Source organism: Talpa europaea (genome assembly GCF_964194135.1).
Source record: "Talpa europaea genome assembly, chromosome: 8".
NCBI classification, from domain to species: Eukaryota; Metazoa; Chordata; class Mammalia; order Eulipotyphla; family Talpidae; genus Talpa; species Talpa europaea.
This window is the reverse complement of record NC_140075.1, coordinates 39321480-39338650: the sequence shown is the minus strand read 5'-3', so window position 1 is coordinate 39338650 and position 17171 is coordinate 39321480. Positions and strand designations below refer to the sequence as shown.

The 17171-nt window shown below is 35.6% G+C and overlaps 1 protein-coding gene across 4 annotated transcripts in view; it reads right to left on the bottom strand.

Annotated features, from left to right (window-relative positions):
* USP8 (ubiquitin specific peptidase 8) overlaps positions 1-17171 on the bottom strand; it is a gene marked incomplete at both ends in the record, with an annotated part of 40958 nt that overhangs the window by 1420 nt on the left and 22367 nt on the right. For 2 of the 4 annotated variants that reach the window (XM_084239524.1, XM_084239525.1), the window contains 9 exons: positions 272-508; positions 1568-1778; positions 2101-2313; positions 3674-3936; positions 4309-4389; positions 8335-8913; positions 12208-12431; positions 12881-13025; positions 15082-15244. In XM_084239524.1, the coding sequence (XP_084095650.1) occupies positions 272-508; positions 1568-1778; positions 2101-2313; positions 3674-3936; positions 4309-4389; positions 8335-8913; positions 12208-12431; positions 12881-13025; positions 15082-15244 (2116 nt within the window). Of the gene's footprint in view, positions 1-271; positions 509-1567; positions 1779-2100; positions 2314-3673; positions 3937-4308; positions 4390-6173; positions 6261-8334; positions 8914-12207; positions 12432-12880; positions 13026-15081; positions 15245-17171 lie in introns of all 4 variants that reach the window. The other 2 variants (XM_084239522.1, XM_084239523.1) reach the window with 2 other exon arrangements.

Below are 17171 nucleotides of genomic sequence, written 5' to 3'. Positions count from 1 at the left end.
TATAGTTATCACAAATCACCCAGATCACACTTCTATTGTGTGAAAAATGTTATTTCATATTTTCAAAAAACAAATTTAAACATGAGTTCATTTTTAAATACATTTTTCTGACAATTTCTAATTTTCAGACCTAATTAAAATAGAATTTGTGCTTTTAACCTGTAAAGTGTTTACATGGTTAAATACTAGAAATAAATTACTGAATAAAGTAGATGTCCATATGCATATAAACATTTTATTGAAAGTATCAGTTTTTCTATCTTGAACTTACCTGTAATGTACATTTACTTGTGGATGCTAGTGGTAGAGACAAATACATAAAGGCCTCAAATGTCCTAGACTTTTTGTGACAGGTGAGGCACTGTACTGTGGATTTAAATTGACCCTGAAAAAGTGCAACAATAATAGATTCATTGAGCTGCTTATGTTTCTGCCAAGCATGTTCTGCAGCTTTAAAGTCATCAAGATGATCATTATTTTCTTCTTTATGTCTCTTCCGATTATCAGCCTGGAAATAAGAATTTTTAAATATGAAATTAGAAACACTTCTGGTTCTCCGAAGGAAAGTTTTGTTACCAAAAGTTTTAGACAACCTTCCCTGCTCTCCTAAAGGTACATTATCAAGAGTGGTGACTTGATGGAATTTTTTTTTTTTTTAATAGAGGCATGTTTATTTATTTGTTTGTTTGTTTTGTTTATACATGCACTGGGTACAGTCAGAAGCGCAGGAGGGTGAGAGAATTCACCAGAGCCAGAGCAGGCAGAAGGACCAAGGTACACTGCTGAGGGGAACAGCGGGCGGCAGGAGAGATCTGTGCGCCATGTGGGACCCTCCTCCGGTGGCCGGGGAGCGAACCGGCGCCTCAGAGGCCACGGGCAGCTTCGCAACCCAGCGCTTAACCGCTGCGCCACCGGGGAGGCCCTTGATGGAATTTCTTAAGCTTTTAAAATAAGTGTATTAAAAGTCTGGTTTTAAAATAGACATTCCACATGTAGCTGGGAAGTGACTCTACAACTAAAGATGAGCCCAGGACAAGTCAAGAACAGCTTGATGCTAAAAAGCGACAGCATATACATGGGAGTGTGGTCATTTATGTAGAGACAAATGGATAGATTATTTTTCACAAGTCATTTGGTTATGTGAAAATTCTTAGAAAAAAGTATACAGTATAATATACATAATATAAAATAGCCTGAACATCTCTATTTTAACATTAACAAATTTCTCACAATAATACAACCTGTTAACATTTTAGGCAAGTATAAGTAAATGCACATTGTATATACTTTTCTAATACTAGATCAATGAGATTGTTTTGTAGTTCCATACTTTAGTACAGCCCCTATTTCAATAAACCAGCTAACTGAACCAAATGTACTTTTTTATTTTAATGATTTATCATTTTATGTCCTTGTGTTTTCTTTTTACAATGTAGGATTTCTCCCCTCAGGTATGGTCACCATAGTTTTCCCACCACCAGAACTGTAATGTTAAATTTCTATAAAAATGATTGTTGCTGAGTAATCAAAAAAAGTCCTTGCACTGTAGAAAAATCAAATGTCTTACTTTATTGAGATCTTCATGGAGACCATCCATTAGGAACAGAAGCAGTTCTTGTGAATCTTGTTGGCTGTATCCTGCAAACTGGTCATTGATCTTCCCAATGGTGATTTTAAAGTCTTTTGGGCTGATGTACCTGTACTGTCCTGTCCACAGGGCTTTCATGATTATGCCAAATTCTTCTGCCACTTCGCCTTTATGCCCCAACAAATTTGACCTTTGCAAATAAAATTAAAGTTATATTCTAGGTACAGTGGGTTCTTGATGTCAATATTAAACTCTTCATACTATGATCCTACTCTAAAATACTTAGTTTTTTACTGTCTTCAACTCGCTCCTTTTTAGCTGCTAGGTCTGCACCATCTTTTACTCAACAGACTGCAATTTATGACAGTATGGTTTTGCCTTCTTTCACTACTCCTTTCCAGTATGTCCTTTCCTCTAAGTAATTTTCCCCTTTCCTAATTTGAATTTTCTGGGGCTGGGTGGTGAAGTATGGCTTTAATGTTAATATTGTAAAAAGTATGAAATTTCCTCACCTGTTAATATCATCCTGATAACAGTTTCGGTTGAAATAATCAGCCAAATGTGGAGCATTACATAGGCACTGCAATATTGAGTTCATGTAACAAGTATTTCCTAAATTACGTAGTCCAGTGAGAGCTGGTCCAGATCCTCCAAAAACTGGATTGAGGTTTCGAATCTGAGAAGCAGAAAGCCTTGTGATCTCAGCTTTAGGATAGCATGTTGGCCTGAGGATGAAAAGGTATATAAAGATGTCTTAAAATGCACAGTAAATGAAATTAAGATGCATCCTACAAACGAGAGAAGACTCTAGAATCTGTGCCACAGCCCACGGTGATCTTGTAAATAGTTAATGTTAACTCATTACTATAAGGTACTGGGCCTTATAGAATATTTAATATCTAGGTAATTGGTTACATTCTTTGACCCTCTATGAAGCAGATACCTTGAACCTTTTACATAGGTCCTTGGTTCTTTTTTTTTTTTTTTTTTTTGTGGGACCCTCGCCGGCAGCCAAGGAACAAACCGGCACTGCAGAGGCTGCCGGCAGCCTCACAGCCCAGCGCTCAACCGCTGTGCCACCAGGGGAGGCCCAGGTCCTTGGTTCTTAAAACCTGAGAAAGGTTCTCTAGTCTTTCATGAAACCAAGACTCTCAAGCACCTTTTAGCAAACTTGAAAGCTCAGCACTTCACACAAATGTTTACACTTAACTAGAATACCAAATAGGTAATTTAAAAAGGCATATTATGGAGTCGGTAGCAACAGAGGCAGAATGTTCTCAGGGTACTATTACCTCAAGTCCAGAACTCCCTGGTGGTTATTTAAATTAAAGGTTCCGCAGTTATATCAACCACAATTCAAAATAGTCACACTGTACAGCACAAATACAAAGGATTTCTATCATAGAAAGATGTACTAAACAGCATTAAACTACAGAATGCCTCTAAGACTTTTGTTAGTGTATTTGGTTTATATGTGGGAGTTCTAAAACTGCTATAGCATTAAGAAAAAACTTAACTGACAGATCTTATTGCCAAATTAAAAAAGAGTCCCCATCTGTGAAGATAGATAAGTTCTCAGGAGGAAAAAAATAACTACTTTTTTGCTATTTGTTACAAAAAAAGATGACCTACTTATATCTAATCTTCCCCCCCTTCTCTGAAACAAAGTATAGATTAGAAGTGCTAAGTAGACTTGAAAAGCAGACTTCTCAATTATAAGCATGAGAGTTTCAAAAAAGGGACAGGAATATGAGATAATGTTTTGGGAAACTTAAATGAACAAATGGTGGCTACTAGTGAACAGAATAACCAATTCTATAAATTATGGTGGTCAAAGGGACCCCAGATTTTAATCTATAGCATGCTGCCTTAAAATGTGTACACATGCTTTTTATAGCTACATTAACACATACTTATAGTCCGTGCTCAGAAGAAAAACCAAGGACATTTAATCATTTTTTCCTCTATGGTAAACAATGGAGGCAACAGCTATTCACTGAATTTTCTGATTCCCTGACATTAAAAAGCTGATGTTTAATGTAGAACATATAGATAATTTAGATCTAGGAGTTAGGATAAACTTACTTGTTTTCCCGATTAACTGCTGGAGTTACTGCTGGCTTTCTCTTCTCTTCCTCTTGAATGGCCTGAGTTATATCTGGGGAGGAGTACGAGCGCTTCAGTTTGGAGGGTTCCCTATCCCGCTCAGCAGGAATCTGTGGCTTGGTTTTATGAGTGGGAGGGGTGGAAGGAGGTGCAGATGATGGAGCCATTTCCGGTGGATACATATGAACAGTGTTGGTGGGTGAATGATAATAACGAAAAGTTCCAGTGATTGGGTCAAGGAACTTTGAAAGGAAAAAAAAAATAAAAGTCAAAAAACAGTGACCATTATAAAATAAAAATCACTCAAAAGCATTCCATTGCTAAACCTACTTTTGAATTAAAATAATTTTAATGAAATGATAATTCTATAAAATTTTCCAAAACTTTAGGTTTTAAAGTTATAAACTGAATGACAAATGCTCATATATTGTAGCCAGCATCCCAGGTTCACTGAGAAATCTAACCCTACTGTAATTAGGGAAGCAGCTATGTCCTCTACAATGAAGAAACAGCACTGACTATATTACACGTGTAAAACGTTTTTGGATTTTTTTTTTTTTCCAAAGAACACAGTGATCATGTTACTTTATTTCTGCGCAAATTTTGAGTTTTACCTTAGCCCAGCCTAAAGGCAGTCCTGGTACAATCCTCCCCATTTCTTCACTTCGTGCTCTTGTCAAAGGTTCTCGCTGAGCCTAGTTTAAGGGAAAACAAGATCTTTGAATTAAATTTTGCCACATACCTACCTGTACCAGAAAAACCTGCATGGTCCCCTTTTTAAAAAAAGTTGAGAGATAAAGAGCTCAATGTGTTTTTCTTAAAGTCCAAGTACTACCACAGCAAATGAAGGAGGAATATATATATAAGCATATAATGGTTTTTCAATGTTTCTTTAAAAAATACAAAGATAATTTTACTTTTCATTATTAACCCAAAAGAAGGAACATATTTCCACACAAAGAATTCTATTTGATATTCTATTAAAAAAAAAAAAAAAAGAATTCTATTTGATATTCTTAACAGCACACAGCCCCAAAGTAGAAGCAATCCAAATGTCCACGAATTGATGAATGAAAAGACTAGCATATCCACACAATGGAATACTACCTAGCAATACAGAGAAATAAAACTGATCCAGGATACAAGGATGAATTTCAAATTATGAAAATTCTTCTGTAGACACATATCCAAGAAATATTTAGGAGGCAGGTCTATGGAGACAATAGATTCATAGCTGTTAGGGGCTTGAGGGTGGGACAAACAAATGACTACAACTGGGCACAGGGACCTTTTTTGGTTATGGAAATTTTCTAAAATTCGACTGAGTAAAAAATTGTTTCACAACATTGAGCTAAAATCCCTGAACTGTACACAAAAGATGGGTGAATTTGATAGTGTACAAATTATACATCAATATAGCTCTTCAATGAAAACATAGGCAAAGATGTCTTATAAAAGGCCCAAGTATTTTTAAAATCATAATGAAATATATATAAAATTTGTCATCTTAACCATTTTTAAGTGCATAGGCTGGTGGCATTAGTATATTCACACTGGGTAACCATGCTACAGAATTCTCTTCATGTTGCAAAACTAGAACTGCGTACCCATCTCCATTCTCTCTATGGCAACTGCCACTCATTACCCATCTCTATGAATTTGACTACTCTAGGTAACCTATTTGTATAGGTTTATACAAATTAAATCATACAATATTTGTGTGATTTTTCCATTTTGTAAAGGATTTACCTCTCATATGTGCTTAAGGTTCATCCATGTTGTAGCATGTATCTGAATTTCCTTCATTTTAAATCAACCTGTCATATTGCTTCTATCTTTTGGTTATTTTGAATAAATAATATTGCTATGAACATGGGTGTATACAGACATCTTCAAGACCTTGCTTTTAATTATTTGGGTATATATTTAAATGTAGAATTGCTGGATCACATGGTAAAACCTAAATATTTTTGACTTTCATAAAATGAATAAAATATACTTATTTTAAATAGCATGACAGGGGCCTCTTTGGTGGCGCAGGATTGTTAAAGACAGCACTATCAAGCTATCTGCAGCCACTACAGCACGAGTTCAATCCCCGGCCGGCCAGGGAGTAACCCACATGGCACAGCAGACCTCTCTTACCTTGCCCCCCTTCCCCTCAGCAGTGTATTTCAGTAGATGTGCCTGTTCTGCTCACCACTCTGTATCTGATGAATCCTCTCAGCCCCATGCCTCTGGCCTACACCCCAGTTCTTGTATGCATAAATAAATAAATCTATCTTTAAAAAAATAGTATGATAAACATCCATTTCCTTTAGCATTTGAAGGAATCAATGATGTAAAAGTAAACAGGTGTCAAAGACAGCAAAGATCCTTCAGGTAGATCCCAAGTTGGAGGAGATAATAAGGTAAAGATAACAACATGGTTATAACAATTAAACATATAAACCTTTTTCCAACCCAAAGAACTACTTACTTTATTTCTTTCAGCGTCCTCCACAGTCTCTCTAAAAGCTCCAGTCTTTAGATTCCCACTTTCTGGTTGTCCTTTAATCTTAACAGCCTGTAAAATCATACAAATTTTAGATGTGAAAGAAAACGTGAACTTTTCCCCAATATAAACCTAGTTAACACAATAAAATCCATCATGCTGAAAATGTAAAAAAGAAAATAAAGTCCACTGAAAACTTATTCTCTTGTAAAATGTACTTTTAATTAAAGATGCATATGGAATTTCCTAACACTAAGGATAAAGAAGAAATTTTGATGACTCAGAATAGGGAAAAACATGCAAACTGCATTGGACTGCAAAGCATAGATTCCTAATACATGGCCAAGTATAAGATGTTAGTCACTAGTATATACTCACCATGGCCTCTTTTGAACACCTTCCTTTTACTCAAGGAAATGATAAAGGTTACCAGGAAAATGGCAACTCTCAAAAAAAAAATTAATGTATTAAAGAAATGACAGTATTTTATACTAAGTAATATTTAAAAATACAGGGTCCATTTTATATTGTCCTAGAAACTAACAGGTTCCTTAAAAAATTCACTAATACTTATTTTTTTAAAATAATTTATTTTACATTTTTAATTTTTATATTTATATTTTTAATTTTCATATTTTATTTAAAAAATACAGTGAAGTAAAAATTTAGGGAAAAAATGGGGTTTTTTTGGCCTACTATTTATTTTTAATTGAGGTAACACTGGTTTTGCAACACTATATTATGAAATGGGGAATAGATTTGAACCTCTTAGATATGTTACCACACACATTTGCCTGCTTTTAAAAGAAGCATACAATGAATGTAAATATACATTTTTTCCCTCTGTGTTAAAACAGAGAAACATGAAAAATCATAGGTGATAGTCTGGGAGCTATTTAGATTTGTAGGAATTTGACACCTCTACTAAATGACTACAGGAATAGGAATACTGTAAGTTCTTAAGACTGCCTGCTAATTGTAGCAAGATGAAAAGGAAAGGCTTTGGAATTTCATTGGCTATGTAATCTTAGGCAAATTATTTAAATTCTCTCAACTTCAATGACATTTTGAAATTCATGCAATGACATTTTGAAATTCATGGTAATTCATGGAATTACCATTGGGAGGAACAAGATAATGGGCGGAGGGGCGAAATAAAAGCTGCTACGTTCTAATTTTCCTTTAAGTAGCTTCACTACATAGGATTAATTTCCCTAATTTAAGTGCCGAGTAGATTTTTGCATAGGAGTTATACTTTTGATAGCTGAGGTTACTAGGTAAGTGTTCCTGGGTTAAGTGCAGAACTAATATGAATTGTTAATTCTGGTTCTTCCTGAACAACTGAAAAGTACAGAAAGTGACATCCTGTAAATATTTCACCTTCCATCAGTCACTTTCACATCATAATCACTTTCACATTACCAAGTATTTACATTTAGATGTACATAAAAAGGACTATAACTATTCTTGATGTTACCAAGTAAACATACAAAATGGTTAGACGTGACCCTAACATCATTTCTTGAGAATACAGATTGAAAATTTATAAAAACTTATTTGACATTCTAAAGGAAAAGGCACTGATAACTGTACAACAGAGGGGGAAATGAATAATAACATGCTATAGCATAGGCTAAAAAATATGTTCCCCAAATCGTGGTACTCAATTTTGGGGTATAGACAAGGGCAACATTAATGAGGTTATGGCAGATATTATTTCATTAGGCAACAAAAAAAATGTCTGAGACATGACTAAAAAAACAAACAGCAAACATCACAAAGATAAATGTAAAATGTGTATGCCAGTGATTACGGAAAGAATCTAAGTAGATATAAAACCTATCATATAAATATTGGCACCTAATTCTTCCATACTGAGAGAGATGATATTTTTACTCTAGTTTTTGGATGATACATCATACATGAAGAATGTAACTAAAGAATTAAAACTATGTTGCATTTCATACACACAAAAATCTCAAAGGAGAGTAGATGAGCAAATGTAGATGAATGAATACAAATCTGACAACCCATAGAAAACTACTTAAAATGTTTATGCTGTTTGTGAAATACCACTACCGTCATCTTTTTATGTACATTTTATCTCACAGAGCTGGCAATTTGTATTGTTTGTTTCTGTCTTTACCTTGCCTGAATTTGAATCTGTCATAGAGGCAGAGGACACATCTGTGGACTTTTTCTGCAACTCTGGAGTTGGACACATCCTCCCTCTGTCTTCCACAGACTTCTTGGCATCAATAGTTTCATGTTCACTAATACTTTGTCTTTTTACTCCTGTTATTTCTCTGCCCCTCTTTGCTGAGGTTTCTTTCTCTTCTTTCCTGGTCTGTTCACTTTCTCTCCTTTCCATTTCCTCTTTTGCTTTTCGTTGCCTCTCTGTGAATTCATTTTCTTCAGTTTCTTGTTTCTGTCTGGTTTTTTGTTCCTGTTCTTCCCTCCTCAGTTTCTCTTTTTGTTCTTCTTGCTGCCTTTCTCGCAGTTCTTTTTCTTGCTTGTTTTTCTCCATCAGAAGAGCAGTTTCTGCATGAATCAAAGCTTTTTCTTCATCTGTTAACATGGTAGTTGGAGGGGGGAATGCTGGCTTTGTTGAACGATCAGGAACAACTTTTCCATTCTGAGGAGACTGTTGTTCCTTATCTGTACTTTCAGATTTTATTCTATGATCTTCAGGCAATTTGACTGAAGGTTTTTTAGTACGATCAATCTGTAACAACCAAAACAGAGCAAAAAGTATTTTTACCTAAATCCAGTAATGTTACCACCTCAATTCTTGATGGTAAGTTGTGACAAAACATGAAAAAGTCATTTTTTGAGACAACATCTGCCAGAAAGTTCTTGTGTCAATTACCCAATGTCAAGACTTCTCATAAGGTCTTTGAAAAAGAAAGAGTCAAACACTACTAATACTTACTTCTCTAGATTCCACACTTTCAATTCACCCTGTTACATTCTGTCTTGAGAAGAGTTCAACCTAAAACACAAAACCTAGACCTGGACATACCCAGATAAGTTCCATTTCTATATATCCAATTGAGTCAACTGGCTACTCACTATCTCCTTGTGAGTGTTTCATATACACTACAAATCCAGTGTTCAAAACTGAATTCATGATGCCCATTCCCGCCCCACCCCTCAAAACACTGTCTTTATCTTATGGATGGAACCATTATCCAAACAGTTTCTCCAACCAGAATCCTGAGTTTCATAAGGCCTCTTTCCATTATCATCAACCAAGTCCATGCCAACATCCTCTTTCTATACCTTACAACTAGCTGCCAATTCGTTCCTTCTGCCTGCCTTCTAATCTATTTGTCCACACTGTAGCCAGTTATTGTTTTAAAACACAAATCTCACCATGTTCCTTACCTGCTAAAACCTATTTTAAGTAGCCACTCACTGTATTTAAATTACATTGAAATTCCATAAGGACCTTGTGTGTCACCACTTCCCACTTCTCCAGTGTTATTTCATACTAGTAATTCAGTAAACCAGTCATAATCAGACTTTATCTTTCATTGTCAAAAAAGATCACATTCCTTCCCAACTCAGGCTTTTATACTAGATAATACCCACCATCACATTAGGTTCTAGCTTAGCTATCTCTCCCTCAGAAAAAGACTTTCCTGTCCCCTAACACTAGCTAAGTTCTCAGATAATGCTTTCATAACCTATTCCTCCCTTCACAGTACTCATTGGGATTCTGATTAAATAACTTATGATTATGTTTAAAATCTTTCTTCGCTCTTAGAAATAACAGAATAGTAGTCAAGTAATAAGCTATCTAAATTCCTGATTTAATGAATTAAATGTCTACAACCTCAATTTAACAGCACACTAACAAGTGCCCCAACATCATTTCTGGATACTACTTATCACTGAAACAAAATGGGAATTTACAAGACTATCTCCTAGTAACAATCTGCATAGTAATCATATAAACGAATCACAAAACATTAATGCGGGAACAAGTTAGTGAAAAAGGAACTATTACTCCTTTTACTCATCATTCTGTTTTTTCTATTCACTTTAAAAAAAAAGTGGGAAGAACCACTACAGGGATAATATTAACAATAAAGATGTTTAGAATATTGTCACTTGCATTTTAAGGAAGGATGTTAAATAGTCTTAAGATTTAGTCTGAATCTAATATTAACAATAAATGTGTTGCATCCACATTTTGGTAATTCTTTTTTATTTATTTATTTTTAAATAGAGGCATGTTTTATTTATTTGTTTGTTTATTTTGTTTAAACATGCACTGGGGACAGTCAGAAGCGCGGGAGGGTGAGAGAATTCACCAGAGCCAGAGCGAGGAGCAGAGCAGGCAGAAGGACCGAAGTACACTGCTGAGGGGAGCAGCGGGCGGCAGGAGAGGTCTGCACGCCATGTGGGACCCTCCTCCGGTGGCAGGGGAGCAGCCAGGGATCGAACCGGCGCCACAGAGGCCTTGGGTGGCTTTGTAATCCGATGCTCAACCGCTGCGCCACCGGGGAGGCCCCACATTTTGGTAATTCAATCCATTTTCTCCTAATCTTAAAATCACAACTATAATCATATTATACCTGAGATAAAATGCTTAATGTATCCCTTATTTCCAGGATAAAATTCCCATTTGATCAAGTCTCTACTGATGGCTCTTCAACCTTAGCTACTATGACACTCTCCAAGAGAGAGCAGTGTCTGAGCACATTGACACTTGTCACAGGTCCCACAGCACATGCTGAGGACCTGTAGTCATACAATTTTCTAACTTCTCCCATTTTCATAACCTCCTCAATGAAGACCTCCCTGACATCCCTCTTGACAGCATCTCTCTCCCTGCTCTATGCTCCAGAAACTATTACAGACATGACTATCTGTCTTATCCTCTAATTATGCATCAGTTTCTCCTAAAAATGAGACATAGTTTAATCATATTTGTACACCTCATGATGTCTTTCATATAGAAAATTTTCAAAGTATACTTGACAAATAACACATTATCTTAGAAAGTTTTAAAGAAAGGATTAGGGTTCAAATATCAGTTAAGTTGAAAGTAAGCACAATAAAAATCTCTTTAGAATTCTTTCACTTGCATTTTAAGGAAGGTTGTTAAATAGTTTAAGATTTAGTCTGAAATATTATAAGTAGACAATTAAAAGATGAACAAACTGCCTCATTTTTTAACAAATGACTTAATTTTCTATTCATATCCTGCCCCATAAATCAAATGCCATCCACTTTACATGTAAGTAGAATTTAACTGTATCTGAGGAAATTAAAAATGCTAAAAAATTGGAAAATGCACACAAGAACAGGTAACTTTCCTTTAAATAAAATTTTACGAAGAAGACAAAGCTGCAAATGTTTATTGTGATATCTTAGTTATTAAAATTTTGAAATAGGGGCCTCCCTGGTGGTGCAAGGGGTTAAGTTGCAGCACTGTAAAGCTCTCTACAGCTATTGCAGCACAGATCCCCGCCTGGCCAGGGAGCTACCCACACGGTGCAGCAGACCTCTTCTGACTCACCCGCTGCTCCCCTCAGCAATGTATTTCAGCCAATCCACCTGTTCTGTTCCCCACTCTGTCTCTGGTGAATCCTCTCACCCCCCGCACCTCTGGCCTGTACCTCAGTTCTCGTATGCATAAATAAATCTTTGAAAAACAATAAAATTTTGAAATAATTACATATATATGCTATGCCTGTTATTGATCTGTCAAGTTTAAGGAAATGGAACTAAAGTTTCAAAACCAAAATATTGACATCACACATATATATGCTTATCTATCATCTAAAACCTCACTATTTGGGAATTCTATAGGTTAAATTACCAAACAAACCACAAAAGTTTTGTTCAGTTTCACAGTGGAAATACAATCTGTTATTGTTATGTCCGCATGCGGTAAATGAACAGCTAGCTGGGTTTGAAATTCTTTGCATAATCTAGTATTGCTGTGGTTATAGGACTAAATTATTAAAACAGAAGAGACAAAGTTAATAGAAAATCAAGACCATACCTGAGGGATATTCTTTAAAATAGGCACTGGATGAATTATGGATGGAATATCAGATTTAAAAGCTGCAATTGGTTCAACTGGAGCTGGTATATTCAGTGGTCCCATTCTCTCATCTTGATCATTTATCAATTCTGCATTTCCATCTACTTCTATAGAAGGAGGTGGCATCTGGGCAGTAGGTTTAGAAGTAACTGATTCTTCCAGTGAGGGATAAGTAAAATCCACTAAAATCCCCAAAATAATGATAATTATTTAAAAACCCTCAACAGTACTTACATATCTCATGCCTGTCATATATAATGTAAACTATATGAAGTGTGACCATAATAGTTTTAAAGAATTAAACATTAAATTCCAAGTGGTATGCATCTTGTACTTGTTATGCTTGAAAACAAACTCCAATCTAACAGGACAAATGCACACACAACCATAAACATTACTCTGAGAACATAAATAATTTTATAGTGCATTTTACCAAACCTATTTTTTTTTTCTGTATGTGAATTTTTATTATTCATAAAGTGCTCAAACCATGAAAAACATGTAGAAACAACTGGGAAGACAAACAGCAAAGCAGACCTGTGCTTGCTCCCTGCCCACCCCACCTGTAGCTCTCCTCCAACTTGTGGCCAGGAACTGAACCAATTTTAAAAAAAAAATTTCACATACATACATGAGATAGACACCTCTTCATTCTTGCTTCGTGAAGGTCGAGTGACTTTTGCATTTGTTGTGTACTGGGGATAACAAAGGAGCCAGTTTTCATAGCCTCCTTCTAAAACTAAAGGCTCATTGCGCAGGACAGTTTTAGTTTCCCACTATAAATTAAGGAAATAGTATTTTTAATATGGCAGCAGTCTTTTGACAGCTAAAAACACAACAAACCTGAATTTTAAATTGATTCCCCGAAGACAAGATTCATCTTCTAAATGATAAAAAAGAGAGAGAGAGAACTGAATTCAAAATTCAGCATTAAACAGATGTTCAGGGAAGGGTTTTAAAACCACACTAGGAATCTGTGATTTTAGAAGTTTATAAAAAAAAAAAAAAAGTTTATATATGTGTATTACTGTAGGATAACTTCCTAGAGGTAGAACTGCTGATTTGAAAGTTTAGCTGTTACTATCAAATTGCCTTTCAAAAACATGATACCAATTCACACAAGTACCAATAGTATATGAGAATGCCCATTATAAATCTTTACATTTTTACCAAACCAGTCAATACTGAATGCTATCTTGTTTTACTTGGCATTTCTTTATTAGTGAAGTTGAACATCTTTTAATGTTTATTAACCATTTATATTCTATGGCTTAACTAATATCATCCTTTGCCCATCTTTTTCTGAGATGTTTGCAATTTTCTTTGTAAACAGTGAATATACTTGGACTATTAAGGAAAAGTAGCTCTGTCATATATATATTACAAATATTTTCCGAATTTTTACTTCATTTATGGTGTTTTTAACAAGTATACTGGTCTTCCTTTATGACACCTTGGTTTGGGATCATGATATAAAAATATCTACCAATATTTTTCTCACACTTTACTGTTTCAATCTACATATTTAGCTTTTGCCTATTTGGATTCACTTTACTTTGAAGTAGGGATTCACTTTACTTACTGGCTAGCCAATTGTACCCAATCCATTCATTACAATCTATTTTGTTTTCCTCACTGATTTCTTATATCATATTCATCATACACTTAATTTTCATGTCTTAGGTTGGAATTAATAAAATTGCCAAATTTGTATGTCAAAACTACTGAATATTGGCAGTTTCACACATCATGTTATACTTGGGTTTATTACTATTCCCTATTTTAAAGCATAAATTATTTTGAGGCTTTTAAGACAGTTCTACTGGAGGGCAATGCTACATCAATTGCCCTACTGCTCAAGTAAGTTTTAATTTCATCTACCATCATGCAATGCTTTAATGATTTAAAAAATTAAAAAGCATTATTTAGCTTTGTAAATCTGATCAGAGAAAATGGCATTCACTGTTTCAATTTGCATTTCTTTGGTTACTAATAAAGCTGGATATTTTATACTTCTGTCATTTGCCTTTCCTCTATTGTTCATGTCTGTCTGTGTCCACCACTTAAATTAAATAACGATCTTATTATTTACTAAAGTTTTCTGGATTTGGGCCTCCCTGGTGGCGCAAGGGATTAAGCACCACCCTATGAAGCAATCCGCAGCCTCCACAGCACGAGTTCAATCCCCGGCTGGCCAGAGAGAAACCCACATGGCAAAGCAGACCTCTCCTGTCTCGCCTGCTGCTCCCCTCAGCAGTGTATTTCAGTCCTTCTGCCTGGTCTGCTCCCATCTTTGTCTCTGGCCTGCATCTCTGGCCTGTACCCCAGCTCTTGTATGCATAAATAATTCAATCTTGAAAAAAAATATATAGTTCTACCAGCAGAGCCTGAAGATTCTCACTGCTCCATAAATACTATATTTAAAAAAAAAGTTCTCTGGATTTTAGATGTTCTAAACCACTGCCACATTTGTTGTAAATATTTTTTGGTTTGTTTTCTGCCTTGTAATCTCATGGTATTAATTCAAAGTGTTTATCAAATTCAATCTATCAGTCTTTTTTCTTTAGTGACTTCTTCCTCTGCCTTTGTTTCATAGTCTGATTCTTAAAACAAATTCATTTATATATCTGAAAATTCTAATGTCCTGTTTTATAAAGACCTATTTTTTTAATTTGGTGACTCAAATGTAATCTTTTAAAATCTAAACTAAGAAAAAAAATTCTACAACCAGAATATGATGGCTCTTCTTGACCTTAAAATAAACAGTTAGTGACTACACCTTTCTAACAACCAGATAAGGCTTGCAATTACAATAAATAGGAAATTGCTGACCTTGAAAAGTGCATCTTTCAGACTCCGTAGAGTTGTTCCAATGTGTAAATCTTTTGTAGAACTAAACCAGTCAAGAAGTACCACATAATTCACATTTCCCCTCTTCTTCCAAGTGTCTTTAGAATCATCTGGGAGTTTTGTTTCAATCCAACTAGCAGTGACTCTGAAATGTATTAATATTTTTAGTGGGGCAGAAGTTTCCAAGAATATTCTAATATACTAATACAAGTATTCTATACTCTGTATAACATCACATCTATACTCTGTATAACATCACTCTGTATAACTTTGATAGATTCCTTTCTAATATGCTAAGATTGTAAATAGCCTAAAATATTTAACTCAAGTTTCGACCACAAAGGGGCCAAAACTGAAAACAAATGAAGTCATTTGAGCACCTCTCTCAGCAAAATATAAATGACTGAAGGATCACCTGGGTACTATTATTTCTATTTCGTTTTTTTTGTAACTATATAATTAATAGACAAATGCCAGAATATTTTTTTAATGAAACACATTTATTTACTGTGTGCCAGTTACTCTACTAAATGCTTTATTCTTAGGCCTCCTTGGTGGTGCAAGGGGGTAAGCACAGCACTCTCAAGCTATCCGCAGCTGGCAAGGGTTCTACCCACATGGTGCAGCAGACCTCTCCTACCTCGCCTGCTGCTCCCCTCAGCAGTATATTTCAGTCAGTCAGCTTGTTCTGTTTCCCATTCTGTCTCTGGTGAATCCTCTCATCCCATGCACCTCTGTCCTGTACCCCAATTCTTGTATGCATAAACAACAAATTTTTTTTTAAAAACCACTTTATTCTCATTGAATTTCACGAAATCCTCACAATATTCCTAGAAAGCAAAGCACTTTTTACCCCCTTTTTATATATTGGGAAACTTAGGTACCAAGAACTAAGTTACCTGTGTTATTTCCTAGCCAGTGAAGCCAGAATTAACTCTTGGGCAATCTGGCCTTGGTTGCTTTGTACACTGCCTACTAGATTATCAACTTTGAATAACACCAGCTACACATTAAAGCATGCCACTCACTTCATCCTTTGCTCACTTTTTTCCTGTTTATTTTTTAATCAAATTTTATTAACTGACCATCCATTTACATAACGATATAATTCAGGAAGCACAACGTCACACCTTAACATAGGCACATGCTTTTACTCACCCGCCACCAAAGTTCCAGGGCCAGTCCTTTGCTCACTTAAAAAGCTAGTTCTTACAATGGGCCTGCCACATGGTCCCTCCTGCATATCCTATTATCTCAATGTCCTCATCTCCAATCAGAAGACTTCACTCTAGCAAAGAAGTCCTAGCTACTCCTGGTTATTCAGGCACACTCCTGCCTAAGGGCCTCTGCCTTGCTGTCTCCACCATATGGACCCCTCTTCCCTCAGATACCTGTATCACTCATATCCCTTATCTCCTTTAAGATTTGTTCAAGTACTTTTCACTGTAGCTTTTCTAGATTAAAATCTGAATACCAGGACCAACAAACAATATTCCCCCCCTTATCTACTTTCCATGGTTTCACCTTCCATGGTTAAACGCAGTTCAAAAATATTACATGGAAAATTCCAGAAATAAAATTCATAAGTTTAAGTTCATAAGCTGTTTTGAACAGCATGATGAAATCTCAAACCATCTTGCTCCAACCTACCTGAGACATGAATCATCCTTTTTTCCACTACATCCAGACTGAAGGCTACCTGCCTGTTAGGCTGCCTCTTAGTCACATAGTAGCTCTCTTATCAATCCACGATGGTGGTATGGCAGTGCTTGTGTTCAAGGACACTTTTATTTTACCTAATAATGGCACTAAAGACTAGTAAGGCTGGCAATCTAGGTATGCCAAAGAGAAGCTGTAAAGAGCTTCCTTTAAGTGCAAAGTTTAAAGTTCTCCACTTAATCATTAAAGAAAATAATCAGAGTTTATATAAGGTTTGGTACTATCTGCAGTTTCAGGCATCCACTGAGATGGTCATGGAACGCATACCCCATGGATAAGGGGGAAACTATACACTTCACACATATCTCTAGGGCACTTAATAACAGCTTTCATTGCCTGATTCACCTATCCCA